This window comes from Ornithorhynchus anatinus, chromosome X1, assembly GCF_004115215.2.
Source record: "Ornithorhynchus anatinus isolate Pmale09 chromosome X1, mOrnAna1.pri.v4, whole genome shotgun sequence".
Taxonomy (NCBI): domain Eukaryota; kingdom Metazoa; phylum Chordata; class Mammalia; order Monotremata; family Ornithorhynchidae; genus Ornithorhynchus; species Ornithorhynchus anatinus.
The window spans coordinates 76,513,607-76,535,009 of record NC_041749.1 but is presented as its reverse complement, the minus strand read 5'-3'; the positions used below and the strand labels follow the sequence as shown (position 1 = coordinate 76,535,009).

At 45.5% G+C, this 21,403-nt stretch overlaps 1 protein-coding gene across 5 annotated transcripts in view; it reads right to left on the bottom strand.

Moving 5' to 3' along the window:
* Positions 1 to 14,475, bottom strand: part of FAM120A (family with sequence similarity 120A) — a 104,282-nt gene extending 89,807 nt beyond the window's left edge. For 2 of the 5 annotated variants that reach the window (XM_029051010.2, XM_029051011.2), the window contains exon 1: positions 13,630 to 14,103. In XM_029051010.2, the coding sequence (XP_028906843.1) occupies positions 13,630 to 14,103 (474 nt within the window). Of the gene's footprint in view, positions 1 to 10,959; positions 11,067 to 12,584; positions 12,740 to 13,629 lie in introns of those variants that run through there. The other 3 variants (XM_029051014.2, XM_029051013.2, XM_029051012.2) reach the window with 3 other exon arrangements.
* Between the last annotated feature and the right edge of the window lie 6,928 nt (positions 14,476 to 21,403).

Sequence of the window (21,403 nt, the reverse complement as noted above, 5' to 3'; positions counted from 1 at the left end):
TTATTTCAATAGATCACATATCAAAACTACTTCAACAGGAATAAAGAGGAAAATCATATCAATAGGTTTCAATTTGTTACCTTTTTCAGGGCAACTAAAAGTACGTTCAAAGATCTAGGTTTTCCTTTTCTTTCCATAAACATTGACATTAGATCAAATTTACAACATATGAGTTTTCTAGGGTGCACGCACAGTATTAGCCCCTTCACATATAAGTGACATTGTCATAGCAAACATGCATCTTGTTCTGAGATTTCATCTGAGTATTCTTTATCAATGGTATTTCATGGGAGCCTGCTTTGTCCTAAGCACTTGGGAGAGTACGATAATGATGATGTTGGTATTTGTTAAGCGCTTACTATGTGCCGAGCACTGTTCTAAGCGCTGGGGTAGACACAGGGGAATCAGGTTGTCCCACGATAGGCACTGAGCTCCTTATCTTCCCTCCCAAACCCTGTCCTCTCCCTGACTTCCCTGTCACTGTGGACAGCACCTTCCATCCTTCCCGGCTCACAGGCCCGCAACCACAACCTCCCCCGATTAGACTGTAAACCCATCAATGGGCAGGGACTGTATCTGTTGCCAATTTGTACATTCCAAGCGCTTAGTATGGTGCTCTGCACATAGTAAGCCCTCAATAAATACTATTGAATGAATGAATGAACCTTGGTGTCATCCATGACTCCGCTCTCTCATTCACCCGACACATCCAATCCGTCACCAAAACCTGCTGGTCTCACCTTCACAACATCCCAAGATCCGCCCTTTCCTCTCCTTCCAAACTGCTACCTTGCTGGTACAAGCTCTCATAATATCCCGACTGGATTATTGCATCAGCCTCCTCTCTGATCTCCCATCCTCCTGTCTCACCCCACTTCAGTCTATATTTCATTCTGCTGCCTGGATCATCTTTCTACAGAAACGCTCTGGACATGTCACTCTCCTCCTCAAAAACCTCCAGTGGTTGCCTATCAACCTTTGCATGAAACAAAAACTCCTCACTCTTGGCTTCAAAGCTCTCCATCGCCTGGCCCCCTCCTACCTCACCTCTCTTCTCTCCTACAGCCCACCCTGTACCCTCGACTCCTCTGCCGCTAATCTCCTCACGGTGCCTCATTCTTGCCTGTCCTGCCGTCGACCCCTGGCCCATGTCCTACCACTGACCTGGAATGCCCTCCCTCCTCACCTCCATCAAACTAACTCTCTTCCCCTCTTCAGAGCCCTACTGAAAGCTCACCTCCTCCAGGCCTTCCCAGACTGTGCCCTCCCTCCCCTGTGTCCCTCCTACCCTCCCCATTCCCTCTACTCCCTCCCTCTGCTCTTCCCCCTTCCCCTCCCCACAGCACTTGTGCATATTTGTATATATTATTTCTCTATTTTATTAATGAAGTGTATATACCTATGATTCTATTTCTCTTGATGGTATTGATGCCTGACTACTTGTTTTGTTGTCTGTCTCCCCCATTTAGACTGTAAACCCATTGTTGGGCAGGGACTGTCTCTATCTGTTGCCGAATTGTACATTCCAAGCACTTAGTACAGTCCTCTGCACACAGTAAGCCCTCAATAAATACGACTGAATGAATGAATCCACGATCCCGGCCCTCAAGCTTACCATCTAGTGGGGTAGACAAATAAAATAAATTACAGGTAAGGAAAGCAACAGAGTATGAGGATGTGCACATAAGCATAAGTGTTGGGGGGTGCGGGGGGGGGGAGGATGAATATCTAAATGTTTAAGGAATACTGACAGTGAATAGGTGACTCAGAGGGGAGGGAAAACTTGGTAAGGAGATGAGTCAGGGATGGTTTCTTGGAGGAGACATGACTTTAGCAGGGCTCTGAAGATGGGGAGAGTGATGGCCTGTAATTTATGAAGGGGAAGAGAGCTCCAGGAAGGAGGGAGGGTGTGAGCAAGGGGTTGACGGCAAGAGATGAACTCAAGATACGGTAAACTTAGAACAGTGCTTTGAACATAGTAAGCGTTTAACAAATGCCATCATTATTAAAGTGGTTGGTGTTAGAGGAGCAAAGTGTGTGGGTTGGGTTGCAGGGGGAGAAGAGCAAAGATAGGTAGGAGAAAGAGCTGATTGAGTGCCTTAAAGTCTATGGTGAGAAGTTTCTGCTTGATGCAGAGATGGAAGTACTTCTGAGGAAGGAGTTTGTATGGAATAATTTCCTAAAAAATGATCCAGGCAGCAGTGAAGTATGGACTGGAGAGGTGAGAGGCTGGAGGCAGGGAAGTGAGCAAGAAGGCTGTTGCAGTACTCCTATCCTCCAGAACAAGAAGGATGAAGGGCTAGGTGGCTCAGAGCAAAAAGAACCCCACTAGGTTCTGCCTCTGAGCTAGCAAAGAGCAAACACTACCCACATTAAGGACAAGTGAAACCTCACCTTTCCTTCAATAATCCAGCATGCTCCAACCTTTCAAAACCTCTCTAAAAATATGTCAGTACAATTCAGTCCCAAGGTACTGGATGGACTAGAATGGCCTTAGGATTCTATAATTAGCACCAAGTCATTAAAATATCAATTCATGATGGGAGTAGCATTTTGAACAAAATTAAACATTCAGGGGAACCCAGACTAAACTCAACTTTTAACACGCTCTTCCAAAGCAGTACCAGAGAACCCATACAATCTTGAATGTCGAGTACCGTAAAACCCTCATAATTACTTAAGGACTAGCTACTAAAAACAGGAAGAACTCTTAGGTGGTAAGTGGGAAATGATGGCTTTTTAATCAGGATTTAAAGTTTTCAAGACATCACACTGGAAAACTTTAAAAGCAGAACCATCTTGGAAAGGCCTGAATACAACAAAATATTGGAGCGAAGTCAGAGTTCCAAACATCCAGTGGCCTAAAGCTCTTGAACCAACTTCTGGCCTGTCAATTCCACTGGCTCAGTATTAGGGCATTCTAGGGATACCCATGTTATCACCACATGATGAAAAAACTGAAGCTCTGTTGCTCTCTGTGCTTGCACATAGTGCAGTAGCTTTCAGCTCATGTGATGAATAGGGTGAGATGAGATAGTCGAGTACCTGCGGCAAGCAGAGAAGAGCACAAGTTAGGATGGAAGAGCACTGTCATTTTTCTCAATGATATTTATTGAGCACTTACTGGGTGCAGAGCACTGTATAAAACGCTTGGGAGAGTACAGCAGAGTTGGTAGACATTCATTCAATAGTATTTATTGAGTGCTTACTATGTGCAGAGCACTGTACTAAGCGCTTGGAATGAACAAGTCGGCAACAGATAGAGACAGTCCCTGCCGTTTGACGGGCTTATAGTCTAATCGGGGGAGACAGACAGAACAAGAACAATGGCAATAAATAGAGTCAAGGGGAAGAACATCTCGTAAAAACGTTGGTAACTAAAAAGAATCAAGAATAGGCAGAAGGGGCAGGGTTCACTTTGGAGAGCTCAGACCTGATTGTGTTAATTTTCGTGATGAAGTAGGTGAACAGATTGTTGGGGGTGAGGGATGTAGAAGGGGGAGGAACAGGTTGCCTGAGGAGGGAGTTAAAAGTCCGAAACAATTGGCGGGGGTGCCAGGCATGGGCATCAATGTGGGAAGAAGAGTAGTTTTGCCTGGCAGAGGAGAGGGCAGTGTTAAGGCAGGAAAGGATACATTTGAAGTGAATAAGGTTGGCTTGGTGCTTGGACCTTCGCCAGCAGCGCTCAGCAGCTCGAGCATAAGAGTGAAGGAGGCAGACAGAGACAGAGATCCAGGACTGCGGGTTAGTGGAGCGAGAGCGGCAGAGGGAAAGGGGGGGGGGGGGGGCGAGTGAATTGAGATTAGTAGAGAGGGTGGAGTTGAGAGCGGTAACCTGATCATCGAGAGTGGGAAGAGAGGATATGGAGGCAAGGTGGGGTGAGTTGCTTTGGGCGAGATGGATGGGATCAAGAGAGCGGAGGTCTCTGTGGGGGAGTAATACAGATTTGCAGGGGGAGAGAGTGTGAGAGAGGAGGCAGATGAGAAGCTTATGGTCCGAGAGAGGGATTTCAGCATTGGTGAAGGTGGTGATATTGCAGCGGTAAGAGATGATGAGATCGAGGGTGTGACCAAGTTGGTGAGTGTGCGTGAGTGAATGGACCAGGAGGTTGGTAGGGTCAAAGAGTAATAGCAGGCGGTTGGCAGAGGAGTCACCGGGTACATCCATGTGGATGTTGAAGTCTCCGAGGATCAGAGTGTGCAGAGAGAAGGAGAGAAGGAGAGAAGGAAGGTGAGAAAGGGGTCAAGGTGGTTGAAGAAGTTGGAGGTGGGACCGGGGGGTGGTAGATGACAGCTACAATAATATGGAGGGGGTGGTAGAGGCGAATAATATGGGCTTCAAAGGAGGGGAAGGAGAGGGGAGGGGGAGGAGGGATAGTGCGGAAGCAGCATTGGTGTGCGAGAATGAAGCCTATGTCTCCTCCTTTCCTGGAGAGTCTAGGGGAGTGGGAGGAGAGGCCTCCGCTGGAGAGAGCAGCAGAAGAGACCGTGTCTTCAAGAGTAAGCCAGGTCCCCATAAGGGCGAGGAGGAGGAGAAGACAGGATAGGAAAACATCAAGGATGAAAGGTAGTTTACCTATAATGGAGCGGGGATTCCAAAGGCCACACTTGACAGCAGCTGTGGGGGCGGAGGAGGGAGGGAGAAGGGAGCGGGGGAAAGAGAGTGTTTGGATGGGAATGAAATGGCGGGGACCTGGGTGGGGAGAGGGAGATGAGTGGTGGTGGTGGGACAGGAGGACTGGGATGGGGGGTGGGCAGGGAAGAAAGAAGGGAAGGGGGTGGGAGGAGGGGGTTTGGTGGGAGGAGCACAAGGGGAGGGGGATGAGGGGTGGCGCTGGTAAAGTGGGTTTCTAGGGCAGGGGAGGGAAGGAGGGGAGGAGGCAGAGGAGAGAGCGGGAAAGATCTGGGCGGGAGAGGGGAAGGTGAGGATTGGGAGGGTAATATACCGGCTAGATTACTGTGTCAACCCGCTCTCTGATCTCTCTTCCTCCTCTCTCTCCCCGCTCCAGTCCACTCTTCACTCCGCTGCCCGACTCATCCTCCCGCAAAAGCGCTCTGGGCACGTCACTCTCCCTCCCAAACATGTTCCCTGCCCACAACGAGCTTAAAGTCTAGAGGAGGACACAGACATTAATATAAATAATTTACAAATGTGTAACTAGGTGCTGTGGGGCAGAGGGTGAGGTGAATACCAAATGCCCAAAGGGTATGGATTCAAGCACGTAGATGATATAAAAGGGAGAGGGAGTTGGAGAAAAGAGGGCTAAATCAGGGAAGGCTTCTGGGAGGAGATGTGACTTAATAAATAGTGCTTAAATACCATTAATAAAAAATGCCAATAATAATGCTTTGAAGTGGGAAGAATGGCGGTCTGGTGTTTAAGGAGGGGGAGGGAGTTCCAAACCAGAGGAAAGATGTGGAAGAGGGGTCAGCAGCGAGATAGATGAGATTGGGGCACAATGAGTAAGCTGGCACTAGAGGAGCCAAGATGTGTGAGTTGGGCTGTAGTAGGAGATCGGAGAGGTAAGATAGGAGAAGGCGAGCTGACTGAGTACTTTAAAGCTGATGGTAAAGGAGTTTCTGTTTGATACAGAGGTGGATGAGCAACCACTGGAGGTTCTTGAAGAGTGGGGAAATATCTAATGATGGAAACAGAAACACATTCTGAACTTTTTTTAGAAAATTTTCCAAGCAACAGAGTGAAGTATGGACTGAAGTGGGGAGAGACTGGAGGGAGGAAGGTCAGCAAGGAGGCAGATGCCGTAGTAACTACAAAGGGATAATGAGTTTAAGACCCTGATCAATGCCTCAACCCCAAACCTTTCACGAAGTTAAGATCAAAATTAAGAAACATTTTTCTCTAAAGCATCAGTCAAGCAAATCAAGAAAAGAAATCAGAAAACTACATCTGAATCGACTTATCGCCACAATGGTAAGGATCAGGTGACACTAACATGGGTTTTCACCGGTGTTATGAAAATTATAGAAGCCAGCCAATAAAGGCATAGCAATACAATTCAGGCCTATTGTAAAAATCACGGTATTTTCACTGGCACTTTTTAAATTGGGTTCCAATGCAAACATCATCATCAATAGTATTTACCAAGGACTTTTACATGCAGTGCAAGAGAGTTACAGACATGATCCCTGCCCTCAAGGAGTTTAGAATTAACCAAGCTTAAAAAGATTTAGTAATGTACTCTAGAGATATCAGTGTAGTAAAGGATTTAATGACAAAGATTCCTTGGAAATCACATAATTTACAACTTCATTTAGGGGTTAAAACTCCCAACCAAGACCACTTGTTACAAACATTGTAACTCTACTCCAATATAAATTTCATATCTTGGGTTCGTTTCCCTAACAATTCTGGCAATTACTCATCTAAACATCAGCTTAAGTCAGGACTTTAATAAAAAATTCTTTTCCTTTGAAAATGCAAAATTATTCAGCCTAGAGGCAAGGGGCAAAAATAATCTTTAAAAATAAAGATGACCTTGCATAAAGTTTAATAACCAAAGAAGTCACAGAGATTCAAATGTACTTAAACAAAAATTCTGGACTACAAAAAAAAAAATACGCTCTTGATGTAATGAAGCCCGGACCAGGCCATTATGCTTTTAAAACTATTAGAATCTAGGGGAGATTGCAGTGATTTGGCACAAAGACTAGGGCTTGAGTGGAAAGGAACATCAGGACAGTCCTATCAATAGCAGTGTGGCCTGGTGGATTGTAGCACAGGCCTGGGAGTTAGAAGGGCCAGGGTTCTAATTCTGGCTCCACCATTTGTCTGCTGTATGACCTTGGGCAAGTCACTTAACTTCTCTGTGCCTCAGTTACCTCACCTGTAAAATGGTGATTAAGACTGTGATCAACATGTGGGACATGGACTGTGTACAACCTGATTATCTACCCCAGCATTCGGTACAGTGCCTGGCAATATAGTAAGCGTTTAAAATACCATTAAAAAAAAGTACTATTCATCATCCTGTCATTATCCTTAATTTTGTTTTTGCATTTTAACTGCTCCCACTATCTGTAATATGGTACAATTTATTTCTCTCTTCTATAGCTGTTCCCCCTAGATTGGGAGCCCTTTGTGGGATTTAATCTGATTTGTTTATCTTGAATCTATCCCAGCACCAGACAAAATTGGGTTATGGTATATTCATGAAGTATTTAATAACCAGAGCAAACTTTCAATTTTTATTCATGAAAGATACAAAGGAAGTGGCACATGTGGATGGACAAGTGATGTAGCCACCACCTGTGCCAAAGCAGTTTTACCATTCATGACAGTGTCCTGGAACTCCTTGGTGGCCCTACTGCCAGAGATAGGAACAGGGAAAGGGGAAATGACAGGGGTGTCCAGGTAAGTGACACAGGGCACAAAATCAACTATTGGTGTAGGCAGCAGAGGCTGAGCTGTAGCCAAAGGCTCACATGCCATGCAAAATGGCTTGGAATGCCACCCTCTGTCACATTCCAAAGGTTGTCTATACCTTTAATAGAATGAGTTGACTTGAAATGGGTTTTTATTTTTTTTTTAAACAAGGGATGATTCTTTGCTGAAATTGTGACTTGCTTCTTCCTTTTTTCCCCCCAGGCTCATCAACATCTAAACAGGATGAAAGCATCCCCTAAATTTGATTAGGGTGTTTTTAAATGATTGTCTTGAGTTAAAAATTAAAAAGCCATAATTTTCAAAACAGGCTTGACCTTCCTAAAATGGCACCAAACAGAAAAATAGCAAATCAAATGGATTCCACTTGCTATTATAGAGTAGTTATCTGGAATAGGAATAATCTATCTGCTTCACTGAAGACCTGTGTGCAAAACATTGTACTAAGCACTTGGGAGACTACAATAGAAGAAAAAGACATGACCCCTGCCCTCAAGGAGTATATAATCTAAATGGGAGGAATTTAAGCTACTCTGTTAAAAGGGGAGAAGATAAATGCACTTAAGGATTCAAATTCTGATAAGGACAAAATATATAAGGTGCATATTCCAATTCAGTCAACAATATGAACTATTAATAAGATGATTTATTTGAAAATAATTAAAATACATGAATTAGATCAGAAGGTCACTGTACATTTTGGGGGATCTTAACACTCAGGGACTGTTCCCCCACCAAAGTTGATACAATTGCACATCCACATACTGGAAGCATGATTTCAGATCATAAGAATCTTACTCTTTGTGGCCTTCTAAACATGCTTAATCATTTCCCAGGGTGGCAACCATTTGGACTTTCCTCAAGTTAATACAATACATTTTGTGGGTGTGGACAGTTCCCAGGAATGTAAGCAGAGACCTGTTTCTGATAGGACTTTCTGAAGATTAGTAATAATGGAAAACCTGTTCTATGCCTCCTAAAACTTGTTTGGTAAGCACATATGGAAGAGAAATATCCAAAGTAAAATTTCACTTCCTAGTGAAAATGCTCAAAATACCCAAAATCGTCTACCTCAAACCACATCTATGCATTCAAGATTCCCCTTGTTCTTGTCCTCCAGGGAAACCCCTGATATAGGAGAAGAGTATTATGTATGTTGGAGCCCTAAATAAAAGCTATGCAAGAGAAAATTGTATAGCGAAGGGAGGATCTATAATAAAATCAGCAAACTTGGGCTTATTTCATTAACTGTAATGATTACATGAAGCTATGGATAAATAGTCAATTTTAAAATGTAAATATGCCTCAAAAATGTTTCACAAAGGGTGAGAAAAGTCATTCAAACAGAATACATTAACTACAAAATGGGGTTCAGGAGCATTTGAACTTCTCTAAGCAGACCCCTGTCAATTCAATAATAATTTCAATTTTTCAATAATAATTCCAATTTTCTTAAAGTATACATGATATTTACAAAATTTATAGAATGCTTGAATCTTACTTTCCAATAAAAAAAATCCAGATCAATTTTTCATGGAAGTGTACCATCTAACAAAAATAATTTTCATTAGAAAATCATTTAATCATTTAGAAAAACAGCCATTTAAACCACAAAAACAAGTCTCAAATTACTTCTTCATGGATTGTAAACCTCTTGAGGGCAGGGATTTTTTTTTTTGATTCTCAATTCCAAATGCTTACTAGAGTGTTCTGCACACAGTAGATGCTCAAAAGTAATAATGGTATATTTTGAACACCTAATGAATACAAAATACTATAGTAAGCTCTTGGAAAGTACAATAGAACCATAACAATAACGGTATTTGTTAAGGACTTAAGGACTTACTATGTCCCAGACACTTCCCAGTGGAAGCGCTGGGGTGGATACAAGCAAATCATGTGGACACAGTCCCAGTCCCGCATAAGGCTCACGATCTTAATCCCCATTTTACAGATGAGATAACTGAGGCACAGAGAAGTGAACTAACTTGCCCAAGGCCCCCCAGCAGACAACTGGCAGAGCAGGGATTAAAACTCATGACCTTCTGACTCCCAGGCCCGTGCTCTATCCACTACACCATGCTACTTCCCACAAGACACATTACCTGCCAACAAGAAATTTACATTCTAGCCATTAATTGACTTTAGTTCAAAAGGAATTGTCTTGGCCCTACGAATGCAAAACAAATATTATTTCATACATGAGCAAATGGATAATTAAATTTTGTTAAGATTTTAAGGTAAATAAGATTCAACTATCAGGTTCCTAGTTAGATTACTATTAAAAAGTAAAAAGTTATGACAAAGCAAGCCATACAAAACTAGATAATGGCTTTAGTTTGATTCCTCGGCAACAAATTGTTGCCTGTAGCTTCCTTTTAGACGGTAAACTCCTTGTAAGCAAAGAACATGGGTTTGCTTATTAGCCTAGTGGACCGAGCATAGGCCTGGGAGTCAGAAGGACCTGGGTTCTAATCCTGGCACTGCCCCTTGTCTGCTGTGACCTTGGGCAAGTCACTTAACTTCTCTATGCCTCAGTTCCCTAAATGTGTAAAATGGGGATTAAGACTATGAGCCCCATGCAGGACAGGGACTGTGTCCAACCCAATTATCTTGTATCTACCCCAGTGCTTAGAACAGTGCCTGGCACATAGTAAGCGCTTACTACCACAATTATAATTATTACTATTACTTTCCCAAGCATTTAGTACAGTGCCTTGCAGTAAGCATTCAATAAATACCACTAATATACCAAATACAATTTTCCTGGCAATGAAAAGTGAATTTTTCAATTAGATCAAAGAATACTTCCTCTAAAAGTGGGTAGAAAACCATACTCTGCAAGAGCTACTCAAATTTGCATGGCTTAGGGTATGCCTAGGTTATGACCACACGGTCTAGGTTAGGAGGGAATATGATTAATCCCCATTTTTATAGATGACAAAACTGAGGCCCAGAGAAGTGACTTGCCTAAGGACCCAAAGCGGACAACTTGCTCGGCCGGAATTAGAACCCAGGTCCTCTGACTCCCTTCCTTTCAGACTCCCAGGCCTACGCTCTTTCCACTGCTTCTCAGGGAAGGACTGAAAGTGTAATTTTCACTTACCTGTATGACTTAGCTGTCACGTTGAGGCTGGTACTGGAAGAGAACCTAAACCAATCAATGGTACCTACTGCCTGCTTACTATGTGCAGAGCAGTGTATTAAGTGCTCGGAAGAGTATCATACTAAAGAATCGGCAGACACGTTCTCTGCCCATAACTCCATGTAAATCTATGAACAAGCCTATCCCACAACACAACCATTTACCAAACAACCACATTTTCAAAAAATATAAACCTGTTGTACTGTGGGGTGGGCCTGAATAGCTATATATGAATGATAATGAATATTTTAAGTGGGGGGAGAGAGGGATCTAGTAATTAGGACACTTAGCCTAACATTGCAGGTGGTTACTTAAGGCCAGGAACAATTTGTGACAGACAGCTAGAAAAGACAAAAAACAAAACAAAACCATAACCTTATGGGAGAGCAGGCTAATCATTTTTTTGTACTTACCTGTAAGATTAGCCTTTTAATTTTGTTCCTAATTGAAGTCACACCATGATCAAATTCCTAAACTCTCTGGTATTTGGCAGTCGAGGGAAACAGATCTAAGCGAATTCCTAAAAATTATAATCATTAGACATATTGAGCCTCATATTTGGCAAGTTTAAAGTTATGCATCTGGGCACTCTTGCAGTATATACACAAAGATGAATGGCTGAGAGAGGTAAAGAAGGAAAATGCTGCTACCATAAAAAAGGAATCTACATCACGTTAAATTGTCCTTGCGTTTTGAAGCCCCAGCTAGAGTAAAACTAGCTTCTGCACATTTCTAATTTAAGAGGTATGCAGATCACATCTATTAGGTGCTTCAGGTTTAAAGCCAAAAAATATAAGCCTACTAGATTAGAACTACACTCACGCCAATTCAGTGACAATAAAGCCACACTGTACATTTGCTCTATCTGTAAACCAATCAATCCTTCCAACATCGACCATCGACCCAGAAACTTAAAAAACATTTTTTCACCAATTACAGATGACCATGGGGAGGGACTTCCTCTATCACTGTAGGCTGAACTATCATCATGCATTTTATAGAAGCAGTTATTCCGAAATGTGAAGATTCCCCCAAACCGAGTTAAATAGAAGTTTCAATAGAAATAAAGAACGGCTTTTCTTTTATTCCTCACCTCGACAAAAAAACCCCAAGATTGACTCTGTGTGTGTGTGTGTGTGTGTGTGTGTGTGTGTGTGTGTATATATACAAAGAGAAATACATAGATCTATATATGCATATATATGCCTACCTAATTTTCTTTTAAAGAACCAACTCTTAGAATTTACATATAATCTTTACAAGAACTCCTGCTTTCTAAAGTTATCCTTTGGCCCAGTTACAGCTATGGTGTAATCTGCCAAAGGGACAGTAGGAAGCCTGATAATGTTAAGCTCTGATTACTGAACGGTGCACAACTCTGAAGGTCACTTAACTGTGCAGGAAAAGTATGCCTGAACTGTATAATACTTTTTTTGCGTACATGATTTCAAAATGATTCCTGGCAGTATACACCACAACCTCTTTCACCTAAGAAAATAAAATTAATATTCTACCATTTTACCTGGATGTTATTTTAACCGAAAGGATTAGCAAAGTATCTGGAATGACACAAACATGTAAAACGTGTTTATGGAATTGCCAACTGCTAAGAGTAACAAAAACACGTCTTAACACTAAATCAATTTTTTTTAATCTTGAAAACTCAATTTAAACTACATTAGCTGAAAATGCAAACCAGAAGCGATATTGTACTCCAAATATTCTACAGTAAGTTCTTCGACATTTATTCTCATCTCAACAAATGATCAGCCTTAGTTTATCTCGGTGTAGCGTCTACATTTTGGCCCTGGGAAGTGACTTCATTCGACGGGATTACAAATTACCCTCTTTCATCAATACGGAACCTGTTGATGATAGTAATGTAGCAACCGAAATTCCTGAAGAAATGATCATAGTATTTACTAAATATCACAGAAAGCCGGACCATCTCTTCAAGATGGAGGGGAGTGGGGGAGGGGGCAGAAAAAATTGTACATGACGCTGCACTGTGGTCGATTTTAAACTGGGATTTACTTACTACTTAGTAAGGGCTCCCGTTCAAGTCAAAAAATACGTGGATTCAAAAGGCACCCCCGAAGAGAACAAAAAACAAAGCTTGAGCTACAACAAAATAAGACCTCGCCACAAACGAAAATGCTACGGGCGAAACCTGTACTTTACGAACCAAATGCAATAAAAAGAAAAAGTATACGGAGATGAAGGACAGGGAGGGTTTGGGGTTCTTTAAAAAAAAAAGAGAGAGAGAGAGAGAGAGAAAACCAATCTCGGCGCCTACGAGAAACACACTATCTTGCTATCTTTCAGGAAGCTGGGTAGCTTCATTTCAGGACCAACTCTTAGAAGTCCCGTAGGCCAAAGCACGTCTTAGCCCTACTAGGAGGGGAAACTTCGATGGTTTCGAACAGAAAGGCCGTATCGCCTGGGAACTTGCTGAGCCTCTCCTCTCCCCTCCCCTAGCACCGCCAATTTTGACGACATTTTGCGGATCTGAGAAGGAAAGGAAGGGGCGTGATTTCTTCCACCCCCAACCTCCCTCCGTCTCTCTAAACTAGGTAAAGACATGAAGCGGACATTGGGGAGAAGCGCCGCCGTCACTGCGTTCGGCCGGACATTTGAGGACGCTGCATCTCCAACTCGTTCGGGGAATTTCCCTAGAAAGGAGCAGTTGGGGGCTGGAGAGGCGTAATACAGTGAAAGGAGGCGGCGGGCGGGGTTGAAAGAGAAAACGTCGATGCCACGGGGTGGGAGAATCGGACGGGGCAACGATGCCAGGGGAGATGAGAAGAGGGCGCTCTGGTGCCAAGGAATGAGGGGCGCGTTGCAAGGGGGAAGGGAGGGGGGGCAGGGGAGGCGGGGGAAGGAAAGGAAAGGAAGGAAGAGACGGTGCACTGATGCCACGGCTGCGATGGGGGCGCTCTGATGCCAAGGCAGCGGATACCCGGGAGCGAAGGAGGGGGGTCGATTCGGAGAGGGGGCGTAAGAAACGGGGGCTCCAAGGGGGTGCCGCTGCCGGGGCCCGGCGTCCCCCACCGAGAATGGGGACGAGGGGGCGGGTGCCTCACCTTAATGTGGAAGCGGATGAGAGCTAGTCGGATGCAGTGGGCCATGCAGACGGGGGGCAGGAACCAGACTTTGGGTGGCGGGGTGCCCTTGTTCTGGACGTGGCTGACGATCTGCTGGGCCGTCTGCCGTTCGTTGCCCTGACGTTTCACCCACTCGTGCAGCCGGGCCTTCTCCAGGGCCCCGTTGAAGAATACGAAGAGCTCGATATTGCCGTTGAAGCAAGCCTTGGCGAGGGCCGCCAGGTAGCCCAGCATGTGGTTCCACTGGCCACCGCTCACCCAGTCCGTGTAGAAGCCGCCGTAGAGGCGGTGCAGGCAGTTGTCGGCATCAATGAGGAGGCGCAGCGGGGTCTGGGGGGGCCGCTGGCGGCCGCCGCCCACCAGACTCCCCCGGGCCAGCTTCTGCAGCTCCACGGGCACTACGGCGCTCGGGCAGTGCTTCTCAATGTAGTCCTGGAAGCCCTGCACTCCCATGGTGACGGTGCTGCGGGGATATCGTAAGGCCGGATTCGGGACGGCGAGCCTTCGCCGGAGCTCCTCACTCCCCGCTTCCCTTCGCTTCCCGGGCCCGATTGGCGGGAGGGCGGGCGGCGGCTTAAAGGGGACCGGGCACTCCCTCGCCCACCCTCCTCGGAGTTGCTGGGGGCGAGCGACTAGTGAGGCAGTAGAGGGGAAGCTGGGCTGGCCGGGGAAGAAGCTGGAGATTTTCGCGGCGACGGCAGTGGGCAAGCGGGCGGGCTGCTTGTTTCGGGCAGAGCCGGGCGGACGGCGGCGTCTAGGGGGGAGTTGTGTGAGTCGGAGGCAGGCTCATGGCTGCTGCGGCCGCCATGTGCTACCTCACAGATCCATGGCTGAGGAGGGATCTGCCGCCACCGCCGCCGCCGCCGCCTCGGCCACAGCCGCCTCCTTCGGTCCAAGAGGTACCGGGGAGGGTGGGAGGAGCGACGGAGGAGGCGGAGTGCTTGCGGGGAGGCAAAGTGCACTGACGTACCGCCCGCTACACGGGAAGGAGACCCAGCCGGGGGGGAAAGGAAGAGGCGGTGCTTGTGTGAATAGAGCCAAAGCGGGGCGGGGGGCGTCGATGACCCTCCTTGCACGTCGCCAGTCAGTCAAGTCGGCCCTCTCCTCCTCCTCGCCCCTCCTGCCCGTGTCGGAATCACCCCCCGGCTCCGGCCTGAAACGCATTTGGTCCCTTCGGCCTTTAGCTACACGCCTCCCGTTGTTCCCCATTAGGCCCTTGACCGCGCCTCCCACCGCCCCCGAGACGGTCCTCCCCGCATGACTGCGCCGGGAGGGTTAACCGTCTGTGAGGGGGAGACCGATCATGCGCAGTGGGTGGCAGGACAGGCGGGATACCTGGGGGGAGCCCGGGGGGAGGGGGCGGGGCCACCAGAAAGAGCGGGAAAGAGCGGGGGAGAGGACGAGAGAGGGACGGGAGGAGGGAGGGGGAGAGGACGTGGGAGGGATGGGAGGAAGGAGGGGGAGAAGAGAAGCCTCTCCCACCCACTACAACCCCACGTTACCAATTGACCGACCCCCACCGCTACTTTTCCCAACAACGGGTCTTTGCGCTCCGGCCTACTCCGCCTCACTGCGTACATCGGGTCTTGTATAATCGAGCGGAAAAGGGCCGGGGCTGGGAGTCAAGAGGACCGGATTCTAGTCCCGGCTCGGCCCCATTTTACCAACGAGATAACTCCGGAACGGAAAGGTCGGGATACCTACCCTTCCCGTTCTTTCGGATCGTCAGCCCTTCGCGGGGCGGAGGCTGGGTCAAATCTGATTATCTGGGATCTGCCCCAGCGTTGTCACACCCAGAAAGCGGTTAATGAAGACCATAATCATAGGTGTCCTTACCAACTACTTAGTGGTCAAAATCGGAACCGTCGGGGGTGAGTTCCCCGAGTCTCCACCTCACTTACCTAAGCCCCATTCACACCTCCGCATTCACTCGCTCGTATTTATCGAGTGCTTTCTGTGGGCGGAGCGCTGTGCTAAGCGCTTGGGAGAGTACAACATAACACTAAACAGACACCTTCCCTGCCCACAACGAGCTTACAGTCTGGGGCGGGGAGAGACACAAAGCCACCAGTCAAACATGCTGCTCCTGGCAGCCAGTTAGGGCAGATGCTGCCGGCGGGGGGCTGGACTCCACTAGGTGTCACGGTTCTGGTATCTCATTAGGCTCCCAGCTGTGGTCCCACTCGGCCCGACCCAGGTAGGGGTCCGGGGTCAGCAGCGGGACGCTGTGGTAGTGGAGGGAGAAGAAGAGAGATGCCTGTGGGACTGGGAGGTTTCTCAGTACTACCTGGATGGGGTCACGTAGGCTCCGGTGCTGCCCTCACCTGCCCCGACAGTGTGCCCGTGTCATCCATCCTCTGACATTGCCCCGGCTTGTCAGCCGTCTTAGAAAGATCCCGCTCGGCAGTCGTCTTTGGGTGGCCCCACGTGGTGTGCTGTCCTTTGGCGATGGTTTTCTCGGCTCACCATCTGAAGCCCACCCAAGCTGTCATTTCAAACCTCATCGACTCTGAACCTGCTACTCTCTGACCGGAACCCTCCAACCTACTACTTCATCCACAGCCCCCTCGCTCCCCCATAACAGTCCTCTACCCCTACAGATCTGTCAGTCGTCGATCGACCTGGGGTTGATCGACCCATGCTATTTACTGAACTAAATGCTTGGGAGCCTACGACTGAAGCAAGAAACAGAAATCCTCTTCTCGAGGAGATTTTACCCTAGTGAGGGAGCCAGATAAAAATTATTCACAACTAGTGGATACAAGAGGAAGAACGTGGATATAACAGGAAATAGTACAACTATCTCAGGGTGACAGAATAAATATTTGCATATACAAATAAATGTACAGATAAAGCATGCAAGTGAGTTCTGCAATGGCAAATTCAAGGTCTGAAAGTGTTTCAAGAAGGAGGGAATGGTCAACAGGGTCAAAGCAGTGCAGTGCTTTGCACACAGTAAGCGCTCAATAAATACGATTGAATGAATGAAAGCAGCTAATAGGTCAAGGAGGATTAGGACAGTGTAGAGCCTGTTGGATTTGACCCAGAGAATCTCATCAGAGACCTCGATAAGCATCGTCTCAGTTAAATGAAGTGGTCGAAAACTGGATTGTAGTGGATCGATAAGAGATTTGGTGGAGAGGAATTGAAGGCAGTCCTTTATCCAATTCATTCAGGGAGTTGTAGGGGAGCAGGAAGATAGGATGATAACTGGAGGGGAGGGGTGGAGAACCCAGAAAACTTTTTTTTTAATGTAGGGAGACTTGAGTGTGTTTGAAGGCAGAGGGGAAGAAGGAGCCATCAGAGAATGATGATTGAAGTTAAGCGAAGGAAGAAGGACGGAAGCAAAGGGTAGTAACATTTATTGAGTGCCCCCTTGGTGTGTGAATGTACTAGGCACTGGGGAAGCACAGAATAATGAAAGTGACATTTCCAGCCCACAAGGAGCTTACAGGGCAGGTAAACAAAAATATTTACAACTAGAGAGCTCAAAAATAAAGGAATTAAGACACATATGCATGGGTGCTAAGGTGGGTGTAAATATGTTCATGAGCCCTGGAGTTGGTTAAAAGGATGATATAGCTCCAAGTACAAGTATTTTTAAGAGGTAACAGGGAATGGGGTCAGAAACAGAGGTAGAGATAGGGATGAGAGTTTAAGACCAGGTGGGAGATGAGTTGTTGACAGCTGGAAAAGAGGAGATTGTGGAGACAGGGTAGGAGAAGGTTAAAATGCTGAGGCTGGGCCTTGGGGAAGTTCACTGTACATATATTTGCCAGCACATAGTTAACAAAGATTGTCAGGGGTTAGAGAGGGAGGAGTTGGGGACAGAGGAGTTTTAGGAGAGAGTTAGCGGCCTAGAATAGTTGGTGGGTGTCTGTGTGGGAGTCAACGAGGATGGTATGCCGCTGTTAGGGAGCTGAAGAAAGGGCAGAGTTTTTGCAGGAGGCGATAGGCTGGGGGCGGGGCAGTAAATATGAAATGACTGCAGTTGGCCTGGTTTCTGGATTTCTATAACAGTGCTCAGCTGCAAGAGTGCAGGAGTGTAGGAAGTGGACTGTGGAGGGAACGTAGGTCTAAGTAGGTTGCTCGTGCTAGAACAACCGAGGGAAAGGAGGGCTAGGGAGTTGGGAAGGTTATGGTTGAGGGTGTGGACTTCTGTAAGGAGGGAGGGCAAGGTTGGTAGGAGGCTCAAGAGGGAAAGGTGAACAGGGTCCGGAGTCCAGAGGTCTCTGTGGCAGTAAAGGATAGTTCATTCCACTCTCATTTTTATTTAACTTTTGTATCGACGAGGAAACAGGCACTGGAAAGGTAAGGTCCTGCCAAGGATCATTCAATTGAATGGCAAAATGAAAATTAGATCTAGTAAATAGAAAAGCAATAATGCATACTACCTGCACACTTCAGATGCTCAAACTAAATAGGATGTATGTTAACAATTCTCCTTGATTTCATTTTCAGTGAAGAGGTAACTAATGTCTGGCCTTTAGATTTAGAATAGGGAAGCGGTATTGGTTATCACTCAAATTTAGTAAGCCTACTTGGCAGTAACAGCATTAGTAATGATCAAGGATGTCTCGGTCCTCTTTTATCAGATATTAAACTCTTGTAAGCTTGGCCTTAGTTGTTGACATAGCAGGAGGTAAGCATATGGAATTCATTATTGCGGGAAATTGTGCAAACTGAAAATATCAGCAGGTTCAAGAGGGGGATTGAATAAATCCAGGGACATAATAGGTTACTAGAGAGAAAATCAAGGAGGAAGAGGTACATCCCTTAACATTAGCATGAATGCCAAGGAACACAGCCAATACACAGTTCCTTTAAGCCTTGTGTTGCCACTGTTAGAGATAGAATACTAGACTGGATGGATCATTCATCTGACCCAGAAATGCCATATATGTTCTTATGAATAAAGGGATATGGGGAATCATAATAAGCTTGTAAAGGGCAGGACTGTGCCTTTCTTGAATTGTTCTAAGAGCATTGTTCTAAGCATTTGGGAATTTATAAAAAATTAAAGACAGTTCTCACCCATAAAAAGCTTTCAATCTAGTGTGGGTTTTTTGGGGGGGTGGGGAGGGAGAAGTAAGACAAGTATACAGGTATGTAAAAATAGCTTTCAAACATCAAAACTAACCCTAACCCTTCCCCATCACCCAGTACTAAAACTGCGAAGTCCTCAACCTCTTAAATATTTTTAAAGCTGCTCTGTACTTCACCCACCCTCTACTCTGATAGGAGGCATTCTTGGGAGGGTGAGGGGTGGAGGGGAAAGAGGGGCAGATCAGTGGCCATGACGCCCCAAGTACCTGGCCCCAGAATAGTGAGAAGCTGTTTAAACTGCACACTGTGCTTTACCAAGTACACTACGTTCTCTTATAACTCGGGGGCCGTGTTCTTGATGAACCCCACATTAAGGAAAATGTGGTATAGTACACCTGCTTGACAGACACCATGCACATTCACATAACCATTCTCTCTGAGATTGTGTTCTTTCCAGGCAGATGTGTGTTGCAGGAAGAATGTTCCCTAATGGTGTTCTCTTCTAAAGACATGGTGAAAATATGCATTATGAAAGTATACATAGAAGCAGCAGAAGCAGCGTGGCCTAGTGGGAAGAGCACGGACCTGGAAGTCAGAGGACCTGGGTTCTAATTCCGGTTCTGTCGATGGCTTTTCCCCACAGCACTTATATACATATCTGTAATTTATTAATTTATATGAATGTCTGTGTATGTGGGCAGGGAATGTGTCTGTTTATATTGTTGTTTGTACTCTCCCAAGTGCTCACTATAGTGCCCTGCACACAGTAAGTGCTCAGTAAATATGGTTGATTGATGTGTAGAACTCTGTGTTTTCCCCAGTACTTAGAATATGATGTAGATTTAGAGAAGCACTTGGCCCAGTGGAAAGAGCACGGACTTGGGAGTCAGAGGTCATGGGTTCAAATCCTGGCTCAGTCACTTGTCATCTGTGTGATTTCGGGCAAGTCACAACTTCTCCGTGCCTCAGTTACCTCATCTGTAAAATGGGGATTAAGACTGTGCCCCACGTGGGATAACCTGATCACCTTGTATCCTCCCCAGCACTTAGAACAGTGCTTTGCACATAGTAAGTGCTTAACAAATGCCATCATCATCATTATTATTATTGTTAAATATCCATGTAGATTATGGACATAGTAAAAGAACAATTCATCTACCTCCAAAGTAGCAACAGTATAAATGACTTCTTGCTCTGGATAGTCAAATTTTCCAATCCTCTAGTGTTCTTAATCCCATTTTGTTCTCTCCTATCTTCATAATAATAATAATTCAATAACTCCTAGTCAGTTTAGATTTCTAGAAGTCTTTAAGTCTTCCTTAAAAGTTGATTCCGTTGATTGGATTACCACTCGTAGGCTGTTCTTACAAGCCCTTCGAGGACCCCAAATTCCTCAATGGATGGCTCATATATTTAGAGAGCCAGCAACCCATTTAGTCCTTACCCATTCCAGGGTTATAATGTATGTGGTAAGCATTATGGAAATGCTAAATATATCCTGAGCATGCACAACATTTACCAGAGTTTAAGGTTAGAACATCTTTCCGTCCAAGTCTGGAAGCTGGAAGAAAGCTCTGGCCATTCATTTATTCAATTGTATTTCATTCATTCAATCATATTTTTGAACGATTACTGTGTACAGAGCACTGTACTAATCACCTGGAAAGTACAATTTGGCAACACATAGAGACAATCCCTACCCAACAATGGGCTCACAGTCCAGAAGGCTACTCCACTAGCTCCGGGATTGACTTGGCCGCACTCTTATGACACCTGGAGCTAAGAATTATCTGGCCGTCCACAGGCGATAGGAACAGGATCAGGTCAGGTCTGGAAGCAGCAAGGTTCAATTCAATGGGATTCATTCTCTTATACCACAAAAAACAACTCCCAGGCAGCTGGCAAAATGGAGACACAATAGAAGAGAGTAAAAATGAATAAACAGAATGAAAGGAGGACAGAAAAGAAGTTTAGGAGGAGAAGGGATGAAAATATACTAGTAAAGATTACAATAGCACCCAAAGAATGATATGAGCAAGGGAAGGTCATGGGAAAGGATGGAAGCTGGTAAAGTTTCATAATTGTAGATAGGACAGAAAGGGTGGTTTAAAATTGTAACCAGAGGAATAGATATTAGACTTTAGAAATAACTTTCTAAATGTGGCGAGTCTCTGAAATGCATTATTAAGGAAGTTTCAGAGCTTTCTCACCAACTTGGGTTTTTGAGAAAAAAATGCCCAAATATTTTTTCTGGAAAAGACCTTTATGTGGGAAGGGGGATGGATTAGATAATTTCAGGACCTGTGAAACCCTAAGGACTCTATTTCCATATGATTTCAAGAAAGACAATGATTTGGCCAAGGATTCATTTGAAACTCATTTTCGTAAATTCTCACACATTTTTGCTCATTCAACCTTTCCCAATCCCCTTAGAAAATGTTTTCTTCACACTGTGAGAAGCAGTGCGGCCTAGGGAGAAGAGCATAGACCTGGGAGTCAAGGGACTTGGGTTCTAGTCTGCCACTTGCCTGTGTGCGCTCAGTCAAGTCACTTAAAATCCCTGTGCACCAGTTTTCTCAGACTGTGAGCCCCAATTGGGACAGGGACGGTGTCTGATCTGCATATATTGATTCTACCCCAGCACTTAGTGGTGTTTGGCACATAGTAAGTGCTCAACAAATACTATCATTATTATCATTATTGTTGT